Source organism: Rhincodon typus, chromosome 33, assembly GCF_021869965.1.
Source record: "Rhincodon typus isolate 14 chromosome 33, sRhiTyp1.1, whole genome shotgun sequence".
Lineage (NCBI taxonomy): Eukaryota > Metazoa > Chordata > Chondrichthyes > Orectolobiformes > Rhincodontidae > Rhincodon > Rhincodon typus.
This window is the reverse complement of record NC_063364.1, coordinates 20,264,555-20,292,360: the sequence shown is the minus strand read 5'-3', so window position 1 is coordinate 20,292,360 and position 27,806 is coordinate 20,264,555. Positions and strand designations below refer to the sequence as shown.

General features: G+C 40.4%; 1 protein-coding gene across 2 annotated transcripts; it reads left to right on the top strand.

The window, feature by feature from the left end:
* Positions 1–809: 809 nt before the first annotated feature.
* Positions 810–27,806, top strand: LOC109931474 (aromatase). Of its 2 annotated transcripts, XM_020530773.2 has the most exons (9): positions 810–1,087; positions 1,163–1,313; positions 1,711–1,865; positions 6,244–6,435; positions 7,031–7,145; positions 7,650–7,764; positions 13,042–13,204; positions 19,563–19,804; positions 23,259–27,806. In XM_020530773.2, exons 1-9 carry the CDS (start codon positions 913–915, stop codon positions 23,496–23,498), a joined length of 1,548 nt encoding a protein of 515 aa, XP_020386362.2. In that variant the 5' UTR covers positions 810–912; the 3' UTR covers positions 23,499–27,806. The 2 variants fall into 2 exon arrangements, with proteins under 2 accessions (XP_020386362.2, XP_048471758.1); XM_048615801.1 differs by lacking the exon at positions 810–1,087 and having other exon boundaries at positions 1,173–1,288.

Here is a 27,806-nt window from a genome sequence, read left to right as displayed (position 1 = left end):
TATAAAGAAAAACTTCAAAATAGGATAAGGGCTGTAAATTTGACATCTTTCATGTAGATTTGAAACTGTTTTGGGAGCAGATCAAGAGAACTTGGCATCATAACTCAATTGACAATGAAATTGGCAGTGTCAAGTGTGAGACTCACTCCAAGAGGTTGCCTAATACGAGATTGAGTGCAGTGTACTTTTACCATTTCAAATTTTTCTTAGTCTTTTGCACTAAGGCATATATTTAGACAAGGCATTGTGGGCTCTAAAAGTTACTTTATGCACAAATAACATAAAATGAATTGCTCATCTGGAATACAAGGCAAGGAGTCTGCATCCAGAAAAAAAAAGACAGGAGATTAAAACAGGAAGCAATTAGTCACCAGATTTAGTCTTTAAAAAGAGTGGAAAAAGATGGTACAACTGAGAGCAAATTAACTAGAAACTGAAAAAAATTAAGAATTGCATTTTTGATAAAAGAAAGATATTTGCGAGCAACAAGCTTTTGTGATTCACCAAATTTAACAAAAACACACAATAAAATGCTCTTAATAGCATCTATAGACACATCTAATGTATTTATTTAATATAATTATAATCAATCTCAATGGTTAGGCTGAGTTTAATGCCACTAGTGACTGTTCAAGGACAAGATTACAGATAAAAATTAGCACTGAAAAGGGCATTTTAGTTGCTTTATACCAAGGTTACTAAGAATTTTCACTTTGAAAATGTAACTTATCTCTATATTTTGACTTCATTTCCAGTCCCTCCTGTCTGAACCCTCCCCATTGCCTTATAAAAATGCATCTCGTGCAAGGCTATTTAATACTGATCGACAACTGCAATACACTCATCAACAGAATCAGCCTTAATATACTTTACAATCTACTGTACTTCTTTCAACATTCAGCTTAGGTCGAAATGAGGCAGTTTGCCCTGGGTGATTCGCTGTTGCAGATGTCAAAACCAGCCTGTCAGAATCTAACCACTGCGGTACTGCCTGAAATGGGATCAAGGGCCACAACTCCTCTGCTGCTTTTCCTGGGGCTGCTGTTCATTTTTGTCAAGACTACCCAAAAGAAAGCAACTTTTCCAGGTAACAAAAAGTGCATTCGTCTATTAAGAGCATTAGCAAGAGGAGCTTTCCTAACTGTGCAATGTCTCTAAGCAGGTCCTTCTTTCTGTCTGGGTGTTGGACCTCTCATCTCTTATGGTCGATTCTTGTGGATGGGAATTGGCAGTGCCAGCAATTACTACAATGAAAAATACGGCGAGATAGTGAGAGTGTGGATCCATGGTGAGGAAACCCTTATTATTAGCAGGTAAATCTGTTTGCAAGTTTGCAGGAAACTAGTGTTCTCCCAATCATTGCACTGTGATGCATTATCTTAATCACACTGCCACTGTGGAACAGAAATACGTACTCCCCTTGTATTAAAAGTAAACAGGTTTTCCATGGCGTTGGGAGTTTTCTTTATTTATTGTAGTGTGGAAATGGCCAGTTAACAGATCACAAAGCTTGTGATATATCTTTTTGCAACTCTGATTTCTTATCTAGATCCTCAGATGTGCTTGTCTCATTTGTAATTAAACTCAGACAAGTATTTTACTACATTATTTTGAGTTTGTGACTTTTCTACATTAACCTTACGTGGTGCAAATTACCAGTATTGGACAAGTGTAGTGATCTCATTCTTTTAATTCTGATTTCTTCTTCAGATCCTCTGCTGTGAACCATGTGATGAGGAAAGGGCACTACATATCCAGGTTCGGAAACAAACAGGCACTTAAGTGCATTGGCATGAACGAAAATGGCATAATCTTCAACAATAATCCCTCCATTTGGAAAATGACACGTCCATATTTTGCAAAAGGTAAGAAGTTTTCACAAAACCTGATCGGAATGTGCTACCTCTGTTTATTAGTGTGTAATTACGTTAAGATGCTAAATACTTAGGAATTAAAGGTAACGAGGAAAGTGGGTGTTGTAAACTAATTATGAATTACATTCAAACGTACAAATTTTGATTTTGTTTCTAATTTTCTCTTAAAATCTCAATTTGAGTTACCATGTCCAAGAGGCTGTCTTATTTTTCTTTTGTTTAATTTAGTCTAATACTGTTAAATGTGGTTACTTGTTTTACCAAAAAGAGTATTCAAATGTACATAAAGCAGAGTCAGCCAGGAGGTGACTGAGATTTATAGTGTATGGTTGGTTGAAATAAAACTCTCTCTAGGAAGTGTACATCTGCACTCTATCTGAAAGTATTTATCTTCCAGTGTACAACAAGTCTGTCTCAAAAGACTCAACTGTGGGTATGATTTGATGCCTACACTTCAGAGATCCATCCATAAAGGTACATGGTATTAACTGCACTGAAACTGGAAAACCTCCAGCTTAAAGTGCAATCTTCACTCAACTGTAGACTAAACATAACCAGAGGGTGTAGCAAAGTGTCAAATGCCTCTTGAAGTGATATTGCAAGCCCCTCAGTTGTGTCAACCACTACAAAAAGTATCAAGAAGAAAAAACTGTGTGGTTCAACATGAAGGTTGACTATTACCATCTTCAGCCAACTAAGACTGGCTATCTAATAAAAGACAGAGAGCTGGTACAAGGGGAACAATTTCAGGGTAGCAATCTACAAATAATGGAGTGCTGCAGGAATCAATGTTGGGGCTACAATTAATCACAATATATTCATGACTTCGACGAAGGAAGTGATGTACTATTGCCTGGTTTGCAGAAAGCTAAACAAAAAGATGGGAAGGCAATTGGTGAGAATGGCACAAAGAATCTGCAGAGGGATATGGATAATTTAAGTGGGTGGGCAAAAACTTGTCGAATGGAATATAATATCAGAAAATGTGATGTTTTACACTTTGACAGGAATAATGCAAGAGATGGAATCCATTTAAATAGAAAGAAATTGCATAAATATCTAAGGGAAGATATAATGGCATTGGAGGTACTCCAGGGACAGTTTCTTAGGTTGATCTGCATGTGAAGGAATTTTCTGAGGAAGAGAGGTTGAGTAAGTTGGCCTGTACTCACTGTAGTTTAAAAGACTGAGAGGCGATCCTATTGAAACATAAGATTCTAAGGGATCTTGACAAGGTAGATGCTGAGCCGTTATTTCCCCTTATGGAACGCATAATCTCAGAATAAAGAGTTCTCCAGTTAGGAGAGAGATGAGGAGAAATTTCTTCTCTCAGAGGGTCATGAATCTGGAATTCTTTGCTGCAGTAGGTTCTCAAGGTTGGGCCATTAAGTATCTTCAAGGCTAAGATAAACTTTTGATCAGTAAGGAAATCGAAGGTTATAGGAAAAAGGCAGGACAGTGAAGTTGAGGATTATCAGGTCAACCATGATTCCATTTAATGGTGTCAGCAGACTCAAGGGGCCCAGTAGTCTACTTCTGCTCCTAGATCTTACAGTTTTATTATCTGGCCATGGGTAATAAAAGTTGGCTTGTCCAGCAATGCCTGATGATAAGTTAAAGAGAGAATTAAATACATCCTTTTGCTTTAATCATTAGGTTTCTGGCAATGGCACAGAATTGTGCACTCTTCAGTGAAAGCCATTGATTTAAAGATTGAGATCTTAGAAAGAGATGCTGAAAAAATGCTCCAAATATTGTGTTAACATCAGCAATAACTTTTTCTGTATTATTATCACTCACACCATCTGAATATATTTTACTCCATGAGGTGACTGTAATTTTGGCGATCTAAGGTTTTCTGTCAGTTGGGATACTGCAGTTGAGGCAAATTTTATATCAGTTAAAGTCTATTGACTCCAATGCGAAGCAGAAAGAAAGGAATCAATTAACTTGATGGTCCGACACAAAAAATTCAAACAATTAAAATAATTAAAAGAGGAGAGGCTAGAAAGAGCAAGCTGAATTTGAGTGCTTCATTATTTGATTTTCTTTAGATGTATTGTTTTTGTAAGTTTGGATTAGTATCTTGGTAATAAATCCGCTTCTGATATGTGAATAGCTTTATTATTGTTAGATTACTGTTTAGTTGGAGATGTATTAACTGAAATTTAGGAACCTGGCCAGAATAGGGAAGATGGCAATTGCCTGAATTTGCGTGAGGTCTCAGTATTAAAGATCTTTACTTTCGCTCTTTCTGTCCTTAATTGTTCCATTCTCTTTTTTTACTCCTTCCCTTCTGCATTGTGTCCTACACTACTCTCTTTATTCCACCTCATTACTTATATTCTATTTAAGTTTAATATTCCAATCCATTTTGCTGTGTACCCAGTCTCGTTCATCGTTTGTCATGACCAAGAAATTTAAATCAGATCTTAACTGGCTAAACGTGAAATCAAGGACAGTTGCTTGATCTCGCTGCTGCACTGGGGTGAGAAAATCAAACTATGATCTGAACTGAGACTGAGACTCAATAAACCACAGCTGTAAGGATGAGTGGTTGTGGGATGGGTATCATCAGTTTTGATTCTTGTTCATTGCATTCATATACACAGGATGTGTTCCTCAGAGTATGCATTCCATATTTAGCAATGAGAAACACTATTTGTGTCAATTTCCCAGCAATTTGGCTTAAAAACCTGTATGGCAATAGATTTCTACGCATGCCACGGACCCAACTGAACAATAAACAGGCTCCCTGTTTTTGAAGTAAGAGACAGGAGCCAGGACATACAGCTGCAAAGTGGCTTGCTTTTGTTTTGTTTTAAAGTCAGTGGAACCTTCCCATTTTTGATTCTAGGGTAGGTTTTCACTATATTTTCTAAAAAGGAGAAGGTTCAGAAGTTGAACAAGAACCTTTTCTACTTTAACTTCTTTTTGTTAAGGATCAATGACTAATTTACTACATTTGTTTTCTAATTGCAGAACGATTGGTTTCATTCAATTACGACATTAACTAAAGCAGAATTTCACAGTCCCTCTGTCCATCACAACTCATGCTCTCTGCACTTCCAGTTTTGATTCTTGGCCTATTATTTGTTCCTTAGACTGCAACTTTAGAGACTGGACTGTTAGTCACTAAATCCCTCATCTCTGATGTACCCATTTTATCTTGATATGTTCACAAGCTCTTCAAAGGAAATGCCTTTGCCTAAAGTCCTGATCTCCTCTTTCAAAAAGAATTGAGTTGCTCTCTGCAAGGCACACAAGAATAAAACCCATCACTTTTCCACCTCTCTTCATTCCTGAAGAAGTAACGTAGCCATTTCTCTTTTCAAATATGCTTTCAAACTTGCTGTGTTTTCTTCAGCACTTTCTGGTTTTATTTCGGATTTCTAGCACACACTTTTATTTACTTCTCAAATATAAGTTATGTTTTCAAAAAGAAATTTCCACCATCAGGCTCAGCAGATCTGGCAGCACCAGCGGAGAGAAATCAGAGTTAATGTTTCAGGTCCAGAGACTCTTCCTCGGAACTGACGGTAGCTAGGAAAAGGCTGATTTTTATGCAGAAGATAGGGTGGGTGGAGGGGGGAAGGAGTAAATGATAGGTGGAGATAGAGCCCAAAGAGAGAGCAGAACAGTTGGACGGACAAAGGAGTGGATTGTAATCAGCCTGGGAGAGTGAATGGCTATTAGTGGACAATTAGTGGTTAATGGTGGTTGGTGTGTAATAGCAGATGTTGTGATAACAGGGCTTGATGTGTGAGGGTTGGGATAAGGACATGGGAGAAGATGCCTCAAGCCCTAAAGTTGTTGAACTTGATATTGAGTCCAGAAGGCTGTAGGGTTCCCAAGCAGAAAATGAGCTGCTGTTCTTCCAGCTTGCGCTGAGCTGTGCTGCAGCACTAATGGCAAGCCTGTGACAGAGATGTTGGCTCGGGAATATGGTGGTGCTTGAAGTACCACTAAAAGCTATTCATTCTCCCAGACTAATTGTTAACTTTGTCTATCCAATTGTTCTTCCCTCTCTGTGGGCTCTACCTCCACCTATGGTTTCTTCTTATCCCCTTCCCCCACCCTATCTTCTGCATAGAAACCAATCTTTTCCTAACTACCATCAGTTGTGAGGTAGGGTCACTGGACCCGAAACATTAATTCTGATTTCTCTCCACAGATGCTGCCAAACCTGCTGAGCCTTTCCAGCAACTTCTGTTTTTGTTTCTGATTTCCAGCATTCGCAGTTCTTTCGGTTTTAACTTCTCCATCATCAAGACTGAACTCTTTCTCCATATTGAATTACAACTAAAATGATGTGTGTTTTCATAGTCACTGTGTACAATGCAGGATTTGTCATGTGTATCTGTTTCAGCCTTGACTGGCCCAAGTCTTCAGAGGACTCTCGCTGTGAGTGTGGAATCTACTTGTAATCACTTGGATAAATTACTGGAGAGCAACAGCACCACAACTACAAGCACTACAGCCGGTGTGGATATACTACTGTTCCTGAGAGCTATCACACTAGACATTTCCAACAGACTGTTTCTCAGAGTTCCACTGCACGGTAACCCTAACTTCTATCCTGTTTAAAGCAGTTAGCTGGAGTATGACTAGTTATAACAATTAATGTACAGCTTCAAATAATCCAAGTGCAGTTTAATTCTGACATTATATATGCTATCTAAATGAGTTAGAATTCACTTTTACACATCTAATGCTGTCCGAACAGCAGCCAATCTGGCATTGACAATAAAAACATTAGTTACAAACACACTGCGGTGTTCACACAAAATCCCCCTGTACCATTTTCATTCATTAACTCATTTGCTTTATTCATAAACTTGCTGACACACGATGTCATTATAAATGTTCAGGAACCCCATGTTCTGCTAACATGTTAATCAGGGATAAAAATTGCAATTCGTGGAAATCTGAAGCTGTGGGGAATATCAATGAGTAGAGTTGGATTTGAATTACGCATTTTTTAAATAAACAGCAAGTCAATTTACAACATCTAGCCACGCATTTTCACATATTTGCATATTGAGGGATCATGGATTCAAATACAAGTTCAAATTCAAAATTGCAACATTAATGGTGTGTTTATGAGTAAAAGGAGGCATCCATCACATATTTAACATTTTATTTTGTCTTTGCAGAGGGACAAATTGTGTCTAAAATTCAGAAGTATTTCGACACATGGCAAACCCTCTTGCTGAAGCCAGACATTTTCTTCAAGTTCAAGTGGATATATAAAAAATATGAAAAAGCTGCGTGAGTATTATTCCACTTATCCCTTTATATTGGACCCATTGCCTAGGGTGACTGTAGCTTGGAAGATAACCTCATGTCAAGCAAAAATGTCTTCAATATTGCAGCCCTTCAATATAACAAAATATATGGCACATTTTAAAATATGATTTGTGAACAATATGAACCATTAGATTGGAGCAAGGATTCACAATCCTAAACTGGAAGTAAAGGGACAATTCAGGGCAGATGAGGAGGCAGCGAGGCATCAGGGTGTAAAGTTGGGAAAGTGAATACTTTTGTATGAACTGTACCATCAAATCTCTGTTTCATGTATCCTTATTTCTGTGCAAGTTATTTTCTAGTTAATAACTGCGAACAATCACTCTTTTCCAATACTGCAGCCATCTCGTGACAAGACAGCATTCTTTTGTATAAACTTACCTAATATTTGCTACCTCCGAGTAAATAAGAATCTGTTCTTGTGCATGAAATGACTTTGAGCTGTGATGCATTCTCTACTTCTAGCCAGGATCTACGAGATGTAGTGGAAGAACTGCTGATGAAGAAACAGCAGGAACTGCAAGAAGCTGAAAAACTGCAAGACATCACTGACTTTGCGACTGACCTGATTTTTGCACAGGTAATCACATCTGTGAAAATAACAAAACAAAAATCCACATTATGTGTGTACAAAGATATCATTGTGTTTATCAATGTAGTTATTACCACATTATCTGAATGTCTGTTTCAGGAAATTTTTGACTTGAATTCTAATGCATGAAATTTCTTTGAACTTACGAATTTCTTCCAAAATTCTACAGTTCCTGCATATTGGTCAAATATAATCTCACTATCTAAAAGGGAAGGAAAAAGGAAAAAGAAACAGGATTACAGACCAGGCCTAGCCTAACATTAGTAGGGGGGACATGCTGGAGCCTGTTACAAAAATGTAATAAAAGAACATTTGAAAAGCATTGGATCAAGCTGACATTTTTTTTTCTATTCATTTGTGGGATGTGGGCGTCGCTGGCTGGCCAGCATTTCTTGGCCATCCCTAGTTGCCCTTGAAAAGGTGGTGGTGAGCTGCCTTCTTGAACCGCTGCAGTCCTCCTGTTGTGGGATGACCCACAATGTATTAGGGAGGGAATTCCAGGATTTTTACCCAGCGACAGTGAAGGAACGGCGATATATTTCCAAGTCAGGATGGTGAGTGACTTGGAGGGGAACTTGGAGGTGGTGGTGTTTCCATATGTCTGATGCCCTTGTCCTTCTAGATGGAAGTGGTTGTGGGTTTGGAAGGTGCTGTCTGAGGATCTTTGGTGAATTTCTGCAGTGCATCTTGTAGATAGTACACACTGCTGGTACTGAGCATTGGTGGTGGAGGGAGTGGATGCTTGTGGGTGTAATGCCAATCAAATGGGCTGCTTTTTCCTGGATGGTGTGAAGCTTCTTGAAGTGTTGTTTGGGCTGCAGTCATCTAGGCAAGTGGGGAGTATTCCATCATAGTCCTGACTTGTGCCTTGTAGATAGTGGAGAAGCTGTGGGGAGTCAGGAGGTGAGTTACTTGCCGCAGTATTCCCAGCTTCTGACCTGCTCTTGTAACCACTCTGTTAATGTGGTGAGTCCAGTTGAGTTTCTGGTCAATGGTGACTCCGAGGATGTTGATAGTAGAGGGTTCAGTGATGGTAACACCATTGAATGTCAAGGGACAGTGGTTAGATTGTTTCTTATTCGTGATGGTCATAGCCTGGCATTTGTGTGGCACGAATGTCACTTGCCACTTGTCAGCCCAAGCCTGGATATTGTCCAGATTTTTGTTGCATTTGAACATGGACTGCTTCAGGATCTGAGGAGCCACGAATGGTGCTGAACATTGTGCAATCATCAGCGAACATCCCCACTTCTGACCTTATGATGGAGGGAAGGTCATTGATGAAGCAGCTGAAGATGGTTGGGCCCAGGACACTACCCTGAGGAACTCCTTCAGAGATGTCCTGGACCTGAGATGATTGACCTCCCACAACCACGACCACCTTCCTATGTGTCAGGTATGACTCCAACCACGGGAGAGTTTGCCCCCGATACCCATTGATTCCAGTTTTGCTAGGGGTCCTTGATGCCACACTCGGTTGAATGCAGTCTTGATATCAAGGGCTGTCACTCTCACCTCACCTCTGGAATTCAGCTCTTTTGTCCATGTTTGAACCAAGGCTGTAATGAGATCAGGAGCTGAGTGGCCCTGATGGAACCCAAACTGGGCGTCACTGAGCATGTTATTTCTGAGCAGGTGCTGCTTGATAGCACTGTTGATGACACCTTCCATCACTTTACTGATGATTGAGAGTAGGCTGATGGGGCAGTAATTGGCTGGGATGGATTTGTCCTGATTTTTGTGTACAGGACATACTTGGGCAATTTTCCACATTGTCGGCTAGATACCAGTGTTGTAACTGTACTGGAACAGCTTGGCGAGGGGATCGGCAAGTTCTGGAGCACAAACCTTCAGTACTATTGCTGGAATGTTGTCAGGGCCCATAGCATTTGCAGTATCCAGTGTCTCCAACCATTTCTTGATATCACATGAAGTGAATCGAAGACTGGTATCTGTGATGCTGGGGACCACTGGAGGAGGCCAAGATGGATCATCCACTTGGCACTTCTGGCTGACAATTGCTGCAAAAGCTTCAGCCTTATCTTTTGCACTGATGTGCTGAGCTCTTCCATCATTGAGGGTGGGGATATTTGTGGAGCCTCCTCCTCGAGTGAGTTGTTTAATTGTCCACCACCATTCACGACTGGATGTGGCGGGACTGCAGAGCTTGGATCTGATTCATTAGTTGTGGGATTGCTTAGCTCTGTCTATCACTTGCCGCTTTTGCTGTTCGGTGTGCAAATAGTCCTGTTTGGTGGCTTCACCAGGTTGATACCTCATCTTCAGGTATGCCTGGTGCTGCTCCTGACATGCCCTCCTGCACTCTCCATTGAACCAGGGTTGATCCCCTGGCTTGATGGTCATGGTTGAGTGGGGGATATGCCGGGCCATGAGGTTACAGATTGTGCTGGAGTAGACTTCTGCTGCTGTTGATGGCCCACAGCACCTCGTGGATGGCCAGTCTTGACTTGCTAGATCTGTGCAAAGTCTGTCCCATTTAGCACTGTGATAGTGCCACACAACACGATGGAGGTTACTCTCAATGTGAAGGGGGGACTTTATCTCCACAAGGCCTATGCAGTGGTCACACTTACCGATACTGTCATGGACAGATGCAACTGCAGCTGGCAGATCGATAAGGATGAGGTCAAGTATGTTTTCCCTGTTGTTGATTCCTTTAACACCTGCTGCAGACCCAGTCTAGCAACTATGTCCTTTAGCACCCGACCAGCTTGATCAGTAGTACTGCTGCTGAGCCACTCTTGGTGGTGGACATTGAAATCTCCCACCCAGAGTACATTTTGTGCCCTTGCCATCCTCAGTGCCTCCTCTAAGTGTCGTTCAACATTGAGGAGTACTGATTCATCAGCTGAGAGACGGTGGTATGCAGTAATCAGCAGGGGGTTTCCTTGCCCATGTTTAATGTGAAGCCATGAGACTTCATGAGGTCCAGAGTCAATGTTGAGGGCTCCGAGAGAAACTCCCTCCCGACTGTATACCACTGTGCCATTACGTCTTCTGGGTCTGTCCTGCCGGTGGGATAGGACATATCCAGGGATGGTGATGGTGGTGTCTGGGACATTGTTTGTAAGGTATGATTCTGTGAGTATGACTATGTCAGACTGTTGCTTGATTAGTCTGTGAGATAGCTCTCCCAATTTTGACACTAACCCCCAGATGTCAGTGAGGAAGACTTTGCACGGTCAACAAGGCTGTTTCTGCCATTGTCCTTTCCGGTGCCTAGGTCGATGCCAGGTGATCCGACCGGTTTCATTTCTTTGAGGCTTTGTAGCGATTGATATATCTGAGTGACTTGCGCGGCCATTTCAGAGCGCAGTTGAGAGTCAACCACATTGCTGTGGGTCTGGAGCCACATGTAGGCCAGACCAGGTAAGGGTGGCAGATTTCATCCCCTGAAGGACATTAGTGAACCAGGTGGATTTTTCTGACAATCGGCAATGATTTCATGGTGATCAGTAGATTCTTAATTCTTAATTCCAGACTTATTTTTTGAATTTCAATTCCACCATCTGCCGTGGTGGGATTCGAACCCAGGTCACCAAAACATCAGCTGGGTTTCTGGTTTAATAGCCTAGCGATAATATCACTAGGCCATCACCTACTGCTGGGATATGGGTTTATGAAATGCAAAGCATGCTTATCAAATCTATTTAAGTTTTTTTTGAGATGTCGCTAATAGGATAGATAAGGAAGAGCCAGTGGATGAGATGTGTTTGGATTTTCAGAAGGCTTCTGATAAGGTCCCTCATAAGAGCTTTGTGGGCAGAGCATATGGGGTAGGGTTAATATATTGACACGATGTGAGAATTGGTTAACAGATGGGAAACAGAGAGTGGGTATAAATAGACCTTTCTTCAAGTGGCAGGCAGTGACTAATGGGTTACCATAATGAATAGCACTTAGGCCCCAGCTATTCATGATATATATAAATGACCTGGATGTGGAAACCAAATGCAACTTTCCAAGTTTGCCGATGTCACAAAAATGGGTGGGTTTGTGGTTGAGGAAGGTGTAAGGAGAATTCAAGGTGATTTAGTCAAGTAGGGAGAGTTGACCAACACATGGTTGATAGAGCACCATGTAGATAAATGTGAAGTTATACACTTTGGTGAGAAAAACAAAAAGGAAGAGAATTATTGTTGGGAAGTGTGGATGTACAAATAATCCCAGTGTCCTTGTATACCAGACAATGAAAGTAGATGGGCATATGCAGCAAGTAATTCAGAATCTAGAACTAGGTGACACAATTTCAGGATATGGGATAAACTGGGACTGGAATGAGGAGAGCTGTCTTTACTCAAAGGCTGATCAATGTGTGGAATTCTCTACTACAGAAGGCTGTGGAGGCCTAGTCACTGTATATTTGAGAAAGCAATAACTCAAACCTTAACCCTGATGCGGTCACCTAATTTGTACATGAAAATCTGTGCGATAGACTACATCTGACTGTGCTCTCAATCTGATTGATTCAAAATTGAATATTGTCTAAAGACACTTTGTGAAATGACATAAAATTCAGCAAAGTAAGACTGGCTAAAATGACAAAATGCTTAAAGTTCATGAAAGTTTCCACGTATATTAGAGCAGCGATAAGCAAGGACATCCATGACAGGAAACATTAGAAAAAGAATATCATTAACTGGTTGCCTTGCGGCAATAACATTTACTGAAGGTTAAGGGCTAAGAATCTGTCCCATTTCAGAAAAATGTGTGCTGAGCAATAAGCCTGTGAGCAAATAAGGTAAAAAAAATGAAGTTTGCTTGTTCCGACAATCAAGAATGATTGGAATTATGTCTACAGCATGATTTCTGCATGCTGAGCTTGTACTTTCAAACTATGCTGATCCTGAGATCTTTGTGAAGCCAAGCTCATTTCTGGCCTCTCATGGCAGCTATTACTTGACATCGGTAGAAGCTGGTAGTCTGGCTTGATTACACTGTCAGAGGAAAGGTAAATAGCACAATGAAACAAAGTAAAAATCAAATGTAAACCCCAACGCAAATTTACTATTTTTAGCAAAAAAAATGAGAAAAATTAATTTTTTGTTTAACCTTAATGAACCATTCATGATTTATTTGTGAGGTGGGTAATCATGCTTCTACTATATTTGTGTTTTTGCATATCTCTCACATAAGGACTGTGCCCATCTTGGTTTTGGCGTTGATCAGTATGGCCTGTCATGTTCGTTAATATAAAGCTCATATCAATGCCAGAATAAAAGTTGTCTTTCTGCTGCTCTGTAGACACATGGGAAACTGACTGCGGAGAATGTAAAGCAGAGTGTGCTGGAAATTCTAATCGCAGGACCGGACACAATGTCTGTCAGCATCTTTTTTATGCTAATGCTTATTGCACAACACCCTGAAGTGGAAAAGAAAATAGTTGAAGAGATTCAAGAAGTTACAGGTACCATATAAAGAAGAAAATTCAAAAGCAATAATTTCAATGAGCACAGTTTGACTTTCATATGTTTAGCTCATCACTGTTTGAATTTTGTTTCTGTCCTGAACTTTGGCCAAAAAAGTCAAATGATCTCAACTACAAACAAATGTATTTGGTCAAAATTAAAATAGACCTTTGGATTTATTTGATCATTTGCTATTCATGTCCTTTGACCTGCCACCCAAAATGACCATAATGTCTCCTTCAATCTGTTGTATAACTGTTCCCTCTTGCCATCATTACAGTTCTGCAAACCAGCTTCCACTTCACTCACAGCATTGCTCAAATTAACAAATGACATCCATGTACCTGGAACTGTGTCTCCATCAGATCCATCTCCCAATAGCTCAGTTGGCTAGATGTTCATTTGCTGTGCAGAATGATGTTAATAGCAAGGGTTCAGTTCTTGCATTGGCTGAGGTTATTATGAAGGACTCTCCTTCTCAACCTCTCCCCTTGCCTGAGGCTTGGTGGCCAATAGGTTAAGCCACCAACAGTCATCCTTCTGCAGCAAGAGAGAAGCCCTGGAATCTGGTAAGACTATTGTTATTTTACGTTTCACTGCACCAAAGTAACTGCTTTGTCTGCAGTCTCAAATCTCCTGAATCTCAGCCAAAATGCAGCTGACCTGAGAGAGAACACAACAGCAAACCAGCCTGTGACTGGAGGAGCAGCTGGGAAGGTAAATAGTTACATCGCACCTCCCGACCTCTCCTCCAGCTCCGATACTGACACTTCTCTGGAGACTTTAGCTAGATTTGTGTCAGGAGCACATGTTGGTGGGCATTTTACTGCCACGTCTTCACAGCTGGCAGTAGAAGATATGCCTCAGGTTGCTCTGAGGACTGCTAGAGACCAGGCACCTGCTCAACCCCAGGCAGTGAAGGACCCCATAGTGTCAGCAATTCAGAACTTTTTCATTGGAATGCATAAGCTAACACAGGAGAAGCAGGTAGATTTGTCAGAGGCATGGAGCAAACTCATTCAAGATTGGAGGACTCAACTCACTCCAGGTCCAGCATATTCCAAGTCTGCTGGATATACACTCAGACTCCAGCCATTGAAGTTCAGCATCTAAAGCAATGCAATATGGTAGAGATAGACCTTGGCCTCTGCAGGTGCCCTCTACTCACAAGGAGACTGGGAGCAGCAGGAGGAACCCAGTCAGAGGAGCAACCACATGTAGGCCCACAGATGTTTTCCTTCAGGACACTCCAAAATTGGTTAGGCCTTCCAGCTCAACCTCGCCCTCAGCCCCCTTTCAGCCCTGTGGAAATTCGAACTGAGGAAGGTGCACCTGCCTCTGGGCAAGACACACTCTGTCTGGGCCCTCCAGCCACAAATGGCCCTGGAGTGGTCCAACCAAAATACCAAGGCCAATAGGCTTCACTGTAGGGAAGGTTCCATCCAGCCCATCTGTGAGCCTAAGACTGCGATGAGCCACCGTGAGAGGGAAATGAACAAAGATGGCTAAAGGGAAACTTCATTGTCAATACGTTCGCTGTTCAATATCAGCTGTGTGAGTAAATGTCATTCTAGCTGCAACTACAAGAATGAACGAGGTAGCTATACTTTGTGCTGCACAATGTTTTATGGCCCAAGGTGTGAAGTGAGCAGCTCCTGCACCACGTGTAGGCTAACAGATCTTGGAAGGTGACTGTCCCCATTTGCCAAAGGTAGCAATATTTCAAGGTCACAATACATTTCCTGTGCCTTGCAGCCATTATTGGGACCTGTTCCTGATGCTGCATGATGTGCTCAAGAGAGCCTGGAGCCTGGATCTGGACTCCACATGCCTAAGGTTCACATCCAACAGTTTGTGCTCCAAAGTACAGCATTGTAGTACAAAACCGTCATGCAAGTAGATCAGAGTTGTGCCAAGAGGGTGCACTGAGGATGGTATATGCCTGATGCCAATGTTCTTGGATGAGGGGGTGCAGGCAGACCCTGCTCATTGAGGGTGACTGACATGTTGGTGACTGGTGTCCAAGGTCAGGGGCTTAAGTCACCAGTTAACCACTCTAACTTTCATGTTGTAAATTGCCACTGCCTTGTTACTATCCAAAGAGCAGCTGAATGGGAAGCTACATATCAATAAGGTGAGATTAACTAATAATGAGATGTTAATGTCTGCAAATGGAGATGGATAGGAGTCTCACCATTCAGGAGTGAGATTCATATCTCACCGCTCAACACTTGGTTTCAAAATGGGGCCTTTTATTCTCGATGTTCAGAATCCCTTTACAGTTGATCCTACCCTATTTTCCCACCTTTTTCACCAATGTCCATGTGTTTCTGTGACTGAGAAGATGCTGCCTTTAGTTTCTCGAAATTGACAAGCGATGGCATAATCTTAAGAAATTAAGGACAACTCAGAGTTTTATTTTTTGCATTTCCATAAACAAAACGTGAGATGGTGATGGTCTGGTATTGTCATTGGACTAGTATATCATCTGCAGTGCACCAGCAACACTGGTGGAATTTAAATTCTATTAACAAATCTGGAATACAATGTTGGTATCAGCAATGCTGACCATAGAATATCACTGATTGTAACAAAAACTCATTTGATTCACTAATACCCTATACAGGGGGAGATCTGCTGTCTCTGTCTGATCTGACCTTCATGTGACTCCAGACCAACAGCAATGTTATTGACTCTTAAATGGCTTCTGAAATGACCTAGCAAGACATTCAGTCAGTTCAAACAAACACTGACCTTTCCAGCAATGCCCACATCCCACGAAGGAATAAAGAAATTAAAGGTAGTTAATGGTGCCTTAGACCCTAAACAATGTTGATGGATTTCTCTTGTTAAGGACTCAAGCTGCTAGGTTTTGCAAAAGTAACAGCTAGAGTTTTCTGTGTCACTATCAAAGTTGCCAAGAACCTAAGGGAAAAGGTGCTGAATGGACCTGTTTCGTACCCATTCACCAACTTGGAGAATCAATAATGGAGGAACTGTCACATTAGCTCATAGCATGATTAAGGTTCATGGCTTCTTCTCTAAGGTTGAAGGCCAAGGAATCTCCGTTCTGTACTAGGCTGTCCTGCTCTTCTCCTCACGTGGCTCCCTCTGTTACTATCACATGTCATAGTGAGCATTGTCTTTATGAAGCAATTTGTCCATTCTGATTGACCAGTGCAGAATCTGACTTCTTTGTCTTCTGTCGCTGCACTGCAGGGGGACTGACCGAGACAGATATTTTGTTTCAATTTTGAAAACCTGCAGAGTATCCATTTGACTAGTCAACAGGCCTTCAATGCTGCACTGTCAAAGGATTTTATCAGTGTTTTCCAAAGAATAAAGCTACAATCTACGTTTAAAAATGGGTTCAAATTCTATGATGTGCAATGGTTTAAGAGATCAACATAAATGCCTACTTGTTTATTTAAAGAACAATAAATGCTGGGACAATGACATAGTGTGTAGAATGCCAACTCAGTGTCTTTTTAGTGACAGTGATGCTGGCATACTTCCTGATGGCACTGTTCCGTAATCTTGTTTTAGTACACAATGTCCTCATGTCCTTGGTTTTGCCAAAGCAATTTGCTGCAGAGTTAAAGCTATGATTCCATTTAACTTAGAATAGCATCTTGCCATTAAATTACATTAATGCAAAGTCCCATTGTAATTCAGTTTGATTTAATTGCTCTTAGTATCCAATGAAAAGCTTGTATACAGCTCAGCTGTACTTTCAGATCTCCATTGGTGTGAATCTTTCAGACAAATATTCCATCAATGTGTGCTTAAATTGATTATATTTCAGCATGCTATTTTAAATGTCCGTTTTGTCCCCTTTGGGCAGCATTTGTAGAAGAATGAAGAAGGGGCCTCTGAGGTGCCTGCAAAAAAATGAGCTGAGAGATACATTTGACAGTTTGTCTATTTGTAAGACTGGAGAAGCATTTATTGTTCAATCTCAAGATTCAATCTGTCCATTGGCTTTAGGTGACAGTGTGAGTGGTTGAAATACCACCAGGAATAGGCCTCTCAGGGCACGAGTTCAGTATTTGGGGCCCTGCTTGTGAGATCCTGCAGCCTTCAGAGCTCAATATTGAGTTCAATAACTTTAGAGCCTGAATACCTTTTTTACCTTTCCCATCCCCACACCCCAGGCTCTGTCATGACATGGGCTACTTTCAATACACTCATTTTCACTTACTTACTACTTCCACCTATCTACCTACTTCACCTCCACTATCATTTTCATTCACCCCAGCATACTATCATCCATCCCGTCGTCTACCTAATCGTCATTTTCCTTCTCTGGGCTGTATCTCCACCTGTCTGCTCACTCCTTTATTTCACTCCCCAACCACATCTTCGGCATTCATAACACCTTTGCCTAGCTACTATAAGTCATGAAGAAGAGTCAACTCGAAAAGTTAACTCTGTTTCTTTCCACAGATGCTGCCAGAGCTGCTGAGTTTCTCTAGCAATTTCTGTTTTCATTTCAGCATTTGGGCGATGGTGTGACCTGAATGGCCATTGTCACACACAGCTGTTCCACCTATGGAGCAAGTGCTGCAATCTTTCCCAATGCTTCCTCTAGCAGTTTGAGGATTGTCCAGAATTTCCAAGGAAGGTTGAAACCTGGGCCTCACTGCTCGGGTCAGATTGCTGGTGTTTGCAGTCAACTAAGAAGCGCACCAACGAGAGGTGGGACCGTTGACAGTTTCTACAGGCTGTTCCAGCAGGCACTTGGAGATTTCAGACCAGTATGTGAGGTTTTGGTGAGATCCTGTGTCAATAGTTGTGTCTCATTAGCTGTTAACAGGTGCTAGACTTTGAGGTGGATTTATCCATGTGTACATCAGTTTGCACAGGGAGCCACCCAGATTGTGTTGGTCTCATTGTCCCAGAAACAATTCATACAACTCCCTCGAGGTGGTAACCACCATGTTTATATGATGACTCCTGAGCCAGGATTAGGAGCTCCATTGCTGATAGACCAGAGCCTCTGAAGCAGCAACTTTCAAATGGTATTAAATTCAAAATAATATTAAAGTAAGCTTTACAACTTGAAAACCTACAAACTAAATTTGTCAATAAGGTAACTGGATCCTTGCCTACCAGATTCACAGTCCAAGCAGAAAACTGAATTGGAAAATGCTTGAGAATGATTTGTGGCAATGCTCACTGTATATTCCCCTGCTAGGCAATTAGCAGAACCCACTATATCATACATTATGCCCCCACAATTACAGTTACTAAGTCTCCTGCTATTTCAACAAATGCTCCCCCTATATACCCTTCACAATTCAATCGCTTGCTATTATTTTGGCCACACATTGATCTTTTACTTGCATTCCCATTATGACTAAGAATTGTCACCGATAAAAAAACTTACAATAATGTAGCACCTTTTACAACCACAGAATGTCCCAAAGTACTTTACAGAAAATTAAGTACTAATGTAGGAAGTACAACAACCAATTTACACACAGCAAACTTCCATAAACAGGAATGCGATTATGACTAGATCATCTCAATGTTATTTGAGGGATAAATAGTGGTAAAGGCAATAGGAAAGACTGTCACATACTTCTTCAAAATAGTACATGGTGTATTTAAGTCTGAGAGAGTAGACTTGGTTTAACATTTTGTCTGAAAGGCAGCATCACCAACAATGTAGCACTCACCCTATCCCGCTCTGGAGTGTTAGCCTTGAGCCCAAAACCTTATGGCTCAGAGGCCAAGGTGCTACTCAGTGAGCCATAGCTGACACTATGGTATTACCACTTCACAGGGTAACTCAGATTCTTTTATAACAAACAGTTAGAGATCACAGACACTGCTGTCCACCACTGCTGACATCTTACATGGTGTTGGATTCTACAACAACCACCTGGGATGTTGAGTAGGTTCACTGCCATCAATTCCCCTTCTGGTTATTTGTCTGCATTACTGATATGTAATAGGGAAGCATGCCAACATTAGGCCGAAGATATGCTCAATCTTCACAAACAGCAAATAGGTTTCTTTCTTATTACTTAGCAGTTAGTGCCATTACATCTGAGATACATGATGATCTCTTGTGACACTGGTGACTCCTCAAACTCTGGTTAGCTCTTTAAACAGTTCTCTATATCCTGATAGTCAGAGTTTATCACATGATATTAATTAACCATTTCAGATCAGAGTTGTCTTATACAACAAATGAGTTCTCAATCCACATGAATATGTCATCTGACCACTTCTCTAAGTGCCAATGATGTAAAATCAATGGAAGCTGGAATTATTGTTTTTTATCTACTTCATAAGCAGGATCAGAAGTCAAATGCTCAGCTGGGTTTGCTCTTCCCTCCTTGTTTTTAGGTGAACGAGAAGTACAGAACAGTGACCTACAGCAACTGAAGACAGTGGAGAACTTTATTTATGAGAGTATGAGATACCGACCTGTGGTGGACTTCACTATGCGCAAGGCTCTTAAAGATGATGTGATCGATGGCTACCCAGTTAAAAAAGGCACCAATATTATCCTTAACCTGGGCCGTATGCACAAAGATGAATGCTTTCTCAAGCCAAATGAGTTCAACCTGGAAAACTTTGCACAAAATGTGAGTTGCTGAAAATTGAGCTTTATATCTAACAGTTCCATATACATTTCAAGTTTCATAAAGGTAGTAAAAGACAATATTCGTTGTGCAGGTTGATCTTTATGTGGTGACATGCTGTCATCTCTCCGTTCATTACATTATGTATTGTTGTGTTCACTAATTCATGCTTAGATGATGCTCTGAGTCACCAAGGCCAATGTACAGAAGGTAATGCTTTTAGAGTAGCCTATTATAGGTAGCTTATGCTCACCACCATCTTCTCAATGGCAATTACAGAGGGAAATAAATGCTGTGGAGATCTTGTGGCAGAGAGTGTAATGTTGCTGGCTTTAAGGCAGAAGCTCTTGGCTCAAGTCCCATTCCAGGACGTGATGGCTACAGAAGGTATATTCATAACACACCCAATGCGCAATTCTCTCAAAACACCTATGCAGACGGGAAGAGCAGGAATGTCTCCTGGTCAGCCATGATTGATGTGGAGTGGTAGTCTTTGATGTCAGTCTAGCAACGTGATCAAGGACAAACCTAGTTACAGAAATAAACTTAAGCATGTGGCATATAAAGTGATCATAACAAGGTCGGTCAGGTGGGCCTCATAATTGGGGCTGTTAATTTGATCCAATCAGGGACCCTTGGCTGACAGATATAAACAGGAGAGTCAGCGGTTCTGTTTATTCTCAGAACTGGCTCTGAGGAATCTCGATCAGTGTCAAGGACTTTCTGTCTGTAAATGAAAGGTGACATGGTGACAGGATAATGGCCAATGTAGAGTTATTTCAGTATGTCTGCCTCATATGTCATTCAAGACAAGAGTGTCTCAAAAACAAAGAATAAATGCTGATCTTACCAATAATGCTCACATTTCATAAATGAAAAATGTTCTGTCTGACTCAATGCCAATCCGATATAGTCTGGGTGAAGTGGAATTCTATTTATTGAACAGAGGCTTTATAGATTTCAACAAGGACCATAATGTTTAGCCTGAATTACTAAAAGTATTTTTGGTCAGACTTCCAAACAAAGCTGGTTGCTGCTTTCTTTAACACTGCATGAACAGGTGGTGCAAAACTTTTGCCTGACTCAGATGTATGTGAAAATTACGCTTGCTGAAAGTGACATACAAGAGCTGGATCAATGTAGCAATTCAGCACAGTCAGTTCCTGTTTGCCATTTCTCGACTGTGTTCGGTTCAATTCTAACAGTTACCAGGGCCTGCGAAACAAATATGGTCCCTCAGTTAACAAGCACATTCTGTCTTGTGTCATCTCACTTCTACACAGTCAGCCTGCAGATATATAAAACGTGCACCTGTGCCAGTCAACTTCTTGTGACACTTTCTATGTCAGAGCAAGCACAGCTTTGATTCAATTAGGCCATTTCTAATCTTCTTCCCAAGCACAAAGGAAGCAGCCAAGTGGATGCTCTGTAAACACTACTTGAGAACTATCACAGAAGTGCAGGGGTTTGGAAGAGATGGGGTGTTGCACAGGAACCTTTACAGATATAAATGGAGGAATATCACCAACAGGGAAGAGAAACTACAATTCTCTGAGTCCCTTTATTAAGTGCAATCAAGGAGCCTTAATTCAGTTCCATGGATTGTTACAGTATGGATACTGGCAATCAGAGTCACCATTTGACTCAAATTGATCTTAATACTGGGACCCACGTTCTAGAATGCTGAAATTATTGAATGATGCAGCAGGCCTGAGGGGCCAAGCAGCCTACTCCTGCTCCTGATTCATACATTGTTATGCTTGTAGGAACATAAAGCAGAGCTGCCATACTGAAATAAATTGCCTTGGCAGCCATTGCAAGATACTTCTTTTAATTTTTTTGTTCCAGAAATTCTGATTGAAGAATCTGACTTGACCCATTAAATTCCTCCCTTGGATTTAAAAGGGAACACAACCTCACTTAGAACTTCTCAGACATTATTGGAGTCACATAGTGATAATGCTATGTTCTGCACATGCATAGGGTGGCATTCATCAACTGATTTATCAGAGTTACAGCAAAGTGTCAGTTCATTTTGCTTCTCTTTTCTTTTTAATGACATAGAGGTTTTGTTTCATGTTATTGTTGAGGCTGCTTCACTCAAGAAGACATTGCTTAGATATGAACTTAATAATGAGGCCCAGCAAACTATTTGATTATGAAGAATATCACAGGTAAACCTTTATCTGATGACCCAATATATAGTCTTTTCAGCAATGATTCCCAGACAATGACCAGAAGCAGAAACTATTGTTAATTTATCCCTCCCCAAGTGTGATGTTCCTACTGTCACTCAACAAATTCAGTGTCTTAATATAGACTAGGGATCAAACCTGAGGTCTATCTGGCTTCAATTCTCCCTGAAATCAAACACACTGTGCTTTCAACTTTTAGCCCTTTTCAGGCTTCAGACAACTCATTGGGAAGAGGGCCGTATTGGCCAATTATATAAACTAAAGAGTACAATTCCAAAAGAGGTGTAGAAACCAAGCGACCTTTTGGGTATTTATGTCTGTGTGTGGTGAAGGTAGCATTTCACACTGAGATATTAGTTTACAAGCCATACAATATCCTGTGTGTTAGAAATAGAGGCATAAAGTGTAAAAGCAATGTTGTTATGATAAATCTTTGGTTTTGGGCATCTAAGCCATGCTCATGTATGGCCATCATAATGGATGTGAAGGCTTTGGAGAGGGTTCAGAAAAGTTTCACAAGAACGCTTCCAGGGATGAGGAACTTCAGATACTTGGATAATAGATTGAAGAAGCTGGGGCTGCTCTTCTTAGAAAAGAGAAATTTGAGATAAGATTTGATAGAAATATCAAAAATGATGAGGGATCTAGACAGACCAGATGGAGGGAAACTTTTCCCATTGGTAAGAGGGTTGAGAACTAGAGGACACAGATTTAAGATGATTGGTAAAAGGTCCCAAAACAACAAGAAGAGAAACATTTTTACTCACCGAGTGCCTTCTACTTGAATGGGAAATGGAAGCAGATGGCTTTTCAAATGGAATCCGATAAGTACTTAACAGGAAACATTTGTTTGGCCACTGAAAAGGTTGGAAACATGGCACCAGCTCATTCAGATAGTCAATACAGGCTCAATGGGTTGAATGTCCTCCTGTGCCAAGAACAGACAATAGACATCCAGGCATGAGCAGTGAGATGGGGCCTCAATGGCAAAGATACAAAGTTACTTTGGAACTTGTTCATCAACTGAAAGTCAAAAACAGCCAGGCTAGAACTTCAGAAATTTCTCTGGATCATCTTGCAGGCCAAAAATTTCATCAAATCTCATTGAATGCTTTGCTGTGTTCTAAATAGAGGCAATGATTGGGTTTAAACCTCATACAAATGGACACTGTACATAACCATGATAATTTATCCATAAATTATATCCTGCTCATACCCATCTACATCAATGTAAAATAGCTTTAACTCTCATGTATTTATAGGTTCCACATCGCTATTTCCAGCCATTTGGCTGTGGCCCTCGGTCTTGTGTGGGAAAATATATCGCCATGGTGATGATGAAAGGTATCTTGGTGACCATGCTGAAGAGGTACAGAGTGCATTCACATAATCGAACAACACTAGAAAATCTCAAAAATAATCATGACTTGTCCTACCATCCCAATGAATCACATTCACTTCCGCGAATGATTTTTACCCCAAGGAATCAAGCAGAGGCCTAAGGTCCCAATTTCAATGCAAGCGGCATGCACAAGGTTTCATTTGCATGGGGCAGAGTGACTGGAGGGAAATCATCTAAATTAAATGTGCCATCTTTTCATAAAAGTTAAACCAAAGTGCTGGTTAGCATTAGGATTCAAATCTTTGTGGTAAAAAGATTTTTTTCCTTCTTTATATGCACTAGTATTATTGTTCTAGGGATAGTCTTGAAATAAAGCACTCTATTTGCAAACATAGATTATCATTTTTAAGTTGTAGCTTCCGTTAGCACCTTCAACCCTATTCAGGACTCATCCAGCCTACAGGGGGCAGCAACCTGAAAGTGGGTGAGATGTAGGGAGGGCAAAAGCAGCACAAGTGGCAAGCCAGAAAGCATGACTGATCACTTCTGTTGAGAGATTTGAGACCTCTCCATGTTGTCTTTTCAGCAGAAGGAAGAAGCATGTTGGGATGCATTGGCAGTGCGAAGATTCAGGGAGAAGGGAAGTGTGGTGATGGAATTAAAAAGAATATTATTTTCATAATTCAGTTCGGTTTATGTTTTTGAGGGTCAATTCCTATTTCACCTGTCCTGCACGTATTTGTACTATATACATACAATGGCACTCAATGTTAAGTTAATAGTTGTAGAAAAGAATATAGACAAGTAGAAACAAAATTAGCATGACTGAGGGGGATACAGAGAAAAAAATAAACTTTCAAGAAGAGAATGGTAAGAGAGAAATATAGCTGATAGTATAAAGATAAAAGAAGAAGCGCATTGTTAATTCTGTTTTGGGGAGAGAGGGGCTGAGTTCTATTCTATATTAAGGAAAGAAGGTGAATTCTATTCTCTGAGGGTAGGTTCTGCTGTGCTGGGGATGCCAGAATCATATACCTCCCACATCTGCAAGTGTGATCCATTGAGAGTAGAGGAAACCTACCTGTGTGGTCAGACTTCAGGGCAGCTGGAGATGGCGACATCAGACTTTCTGTGCATGGAATATTTCAAAATGTTTGTATTTTAAACACTGAAACATGCTTAAGAAGGCTCTTTATTTAGGAAGTAGCAGAATATTTTTTCATATTGCACAGAGATGTCATAATCATGAATGGTATAATGTACTCTTTTACAGACCTTATGGCTTTCTACCTGATTTTATATTTTGGGCCAGATAAAATCTTATTAAAATGTTCAGTATTCAGAGCACTGTCAGCACCTTCTCTACTGGGACAGAACGCCAAGTATCCATTTTGTTGAAGCTACAATAAAGTTGTTGTTGTGGCTGGGCCCAAAATTTTTTCTCTCATATTTTAAACAAACACAGAATCAAGGTGAAACGTTGTGATTATTTACAAGTGAAACGGCAGTTCAAGGCAATACTAGCACTCTACTTTCCGCTGTCTAATTGCCAAATGGAAAGCAATCCTATTCCATACTGCATAGCTCCTTTAGCACTGAAGCAAAGTGAAACAAACCTGGGAGGAGGGGATATGGTTGTGGATGGAATGTGATGCCAAATATTTATTGACAGTACAATTATTGGCATTACTGAAATGCCCATCTGACTGAAAATTTACCTTTTACCCCAGTATTATTAACTAAGGTTTCCACATTTTAGTTATAAATCCCAATTGTAAAAGTGAAAACTATCTCAAAACCAAAACTAAAACCAATGATTAGATCTAACTTATGAGATGTGCTCAGAATTTCTGTACACTTCAGGTGAAGACAACAATTGCTGCATTGGGCACTGCAGTGAATTTTTGGCTAGTTGTGTAACAAACGACAATCTCAAATCTACAGAAGCATCAGATTTTAATGTCTAGATCGATCATTTTAAATGGAATCTTGAGTGTGATTAGTGATAAAGAGTTATATCGGCTTGGCCTCATTTTGTGCTATTCATTTCAGCTCATTAGAATGAAAATCGAGTTTGCAGATATGAGTGTATATTATTGTGTACACACAAGTGTGTACATATAGCACCTTTCATAACCTCAAGGAGTGCCCAAAGCTTCTTGCAACCAATAAAAAATTTTAAAACCATGATCACTATTGCAATATAGGAGGCACTGTCACTAACTTGGGCAAAGCAAGGTCCCAAAAACATTGATGTAATCATTACCAGACATAATCGGAATTGTATATCAGCTGAGGGATAAGTCATGGCCAGAGCATTGAAAGCAACACTTTTGTTCAATTTCAAAATTGTATCTTCGGTTCTTTCATGTCCATGTAGCTCCTCAATTTAGTATTCTTTCCCAGTGTTTGGATCGCCAACACTGCAGCATTCTACTCCAGTTGGAGTGTAAGCACAGATGTGCTCAGCCTCTAACATGGTAGTTGAATCTATTGGTTTCTGACTCGAAGTTGGAAGTGATGTCACTGAACCACAAATATTTCCTTTTACAATGTGTCCATGATGTGATGTCCTTGATTCAGTCGGTAACACTTTTGTCTCTGAGTCATAAGGTTCACATCTCTCTCTGGAAGACTTGAGCACAAAATATAGGCTGATATTCCAAGTGCAACACTAAGGGAACGCTGCACTGTCGTAGGTGCCACCTTTTGAATAAGACATTTAAACCCATCTATTCCTCCAGGTGGTTGCAAAAGATCTCTAGCTTTATTTCCTGAAGAACCCTGACGTTCTGGCCAATAGTCATTCCTCAATCAGCATAGCAAAACACACAGATTATCTCATCATTATAATATTGTGTTTGTTGGAGCTGGCTATATGCCCTATTCCCTATTTTACAATGGTGACTACACTATGCAAGAGCATTAGGAGATCCTAAGGTTGTCAAAGGTGTTGACAACATGGTCCCCAGTTGCACGACTGTAAAAGATCAATCTTCTTGTATCTGGCAAAATTCAAAATAAAAGCCCAAAATATTGCCTAAAATCTCGTAAATTACCAATAGTTGAAATTCAACATATCTCCTGACCAATCTGCAAACATATAAGTATTTGGAATAGACTGTTGTCACAGGCAATGGGGCAATGGGGATGAATTTATGTGATGATTGTTTCTCTCTTAAGTCCGAGAACGTGAGGCATTGTTTCATTTACTCTTTTCCCTCTTTTATTCCAGCCCCTCACTGAGATAAGTCAAAAGGTGTTTCCAAATCCTGTCTATCAGACTCTAATTTTCAAATAAACTCACTACTGAAATCTTTAAAATAAAATCAAAGATAATGTTTATGAACAAAACATTCAGAGCACAGGGAATTACTTCACTACTCCATACGTACACATAAGCACTCAGGAAATTAAGGGAGACAGGACAGATGATGGGTTATAAATTAAAAGTTTTAGTAAACTCAGAGGTACTAAAATCAGTTCACATGATTTTCAACTACCTGCAGGTCAGTGTCTAATAATAACTTCCTCGATGAGTTTTTCACCTTGCAGGCAAAGTGTAGGTTTCATTCCAGTCAGCAACCTGGAGACAGGGATGGAGAGTTTGAGGTTGTCAGCCAGCTCAACCTGGAGTGCTGATCTCCCTCTGAAGGTCAAATACCAACTGACTGGCTTCCATTGTGAGGTGGCCTAAATAAAGCATTAGTCTCATTTTAGCATAATTTGTCTTAATGTTTCTCATTTGTCCAGAGCTTGCTGGAAGCAGACAGCTCATCTCCAAGTCCTGTATCAGCTTTAGCAGAAATATCTATGCAAAGCAAGGTGTTCAGAAGCTAAACGTAAAAATATCAAAGAGAATAGAGTTTTGTTTGGGGTTTCTCTTTGTGTTCTCTGGCTGTGACACCATGCAATTAAATCGGTATCTCAAATGATCTTACCTTACAAAACATCTAATTATCTCAACCTTGAATGTTCCATTCGATCCTATGTCTGAAGAATATTGACCCAGATTTTGCAATTGTAATAACAATGAAACTTCAACATTTGACTTGATCATCACTCCTCTAAAACTGGAGACCACAATTATAGATGGGAATGCAGAACTTGCTATCAGTGATTCCATGTCTCTTCGTAGGATTCATGGAACATCTCTTCCCAGACTGAGTCTGTAGTCAGTAAAAAATACAGAAGAAATGAAAATTTGCCCTTTTATTCACCTTCTTGTAAAACTCCTGGAAATATATGCACCCGATTGAATAAGGTCAGCTGGGGCTTAACAAAAAATTAAGTTCATAATTATTTATGAAAAATCTGTGGCTCTGGAGACCTACTTTTATATTTGTGGAATATCAAATCAAATTTTTAAAATTAATTTTGTGATAATTTAGTTTCTTCTTGAATCTCATTTTTGTGTCTCAATGGTTTATTTTGCTCTCTGTAAAATGCAATTAAAAGTGAAAAATGA

Bases quoted from the DNA above. Each gene is read 5' to 3' on its own strand.
- LOC109931474 (XM_020530773.2), top strand. From the start codon at position 913: ATGAGGCAGTTTGCCCTGGGTGATTCGCTGTTGCAGATGTCAAAACCA. The intron at 7,765-13,041 runs GTAATCACATCT...GCTGCTCTGTAG, and splicing joins CTGACCTGATTTTTGCACAG to ACACATGGGAAACTGACTGC. The intron at 13,205-19,562 runs GTACCATATAAA...CCTTGTTTTTAG, and splicing joins AGAGATTCAAGAAGTTACAG to GTGAACGAGAAGTACAGAAC.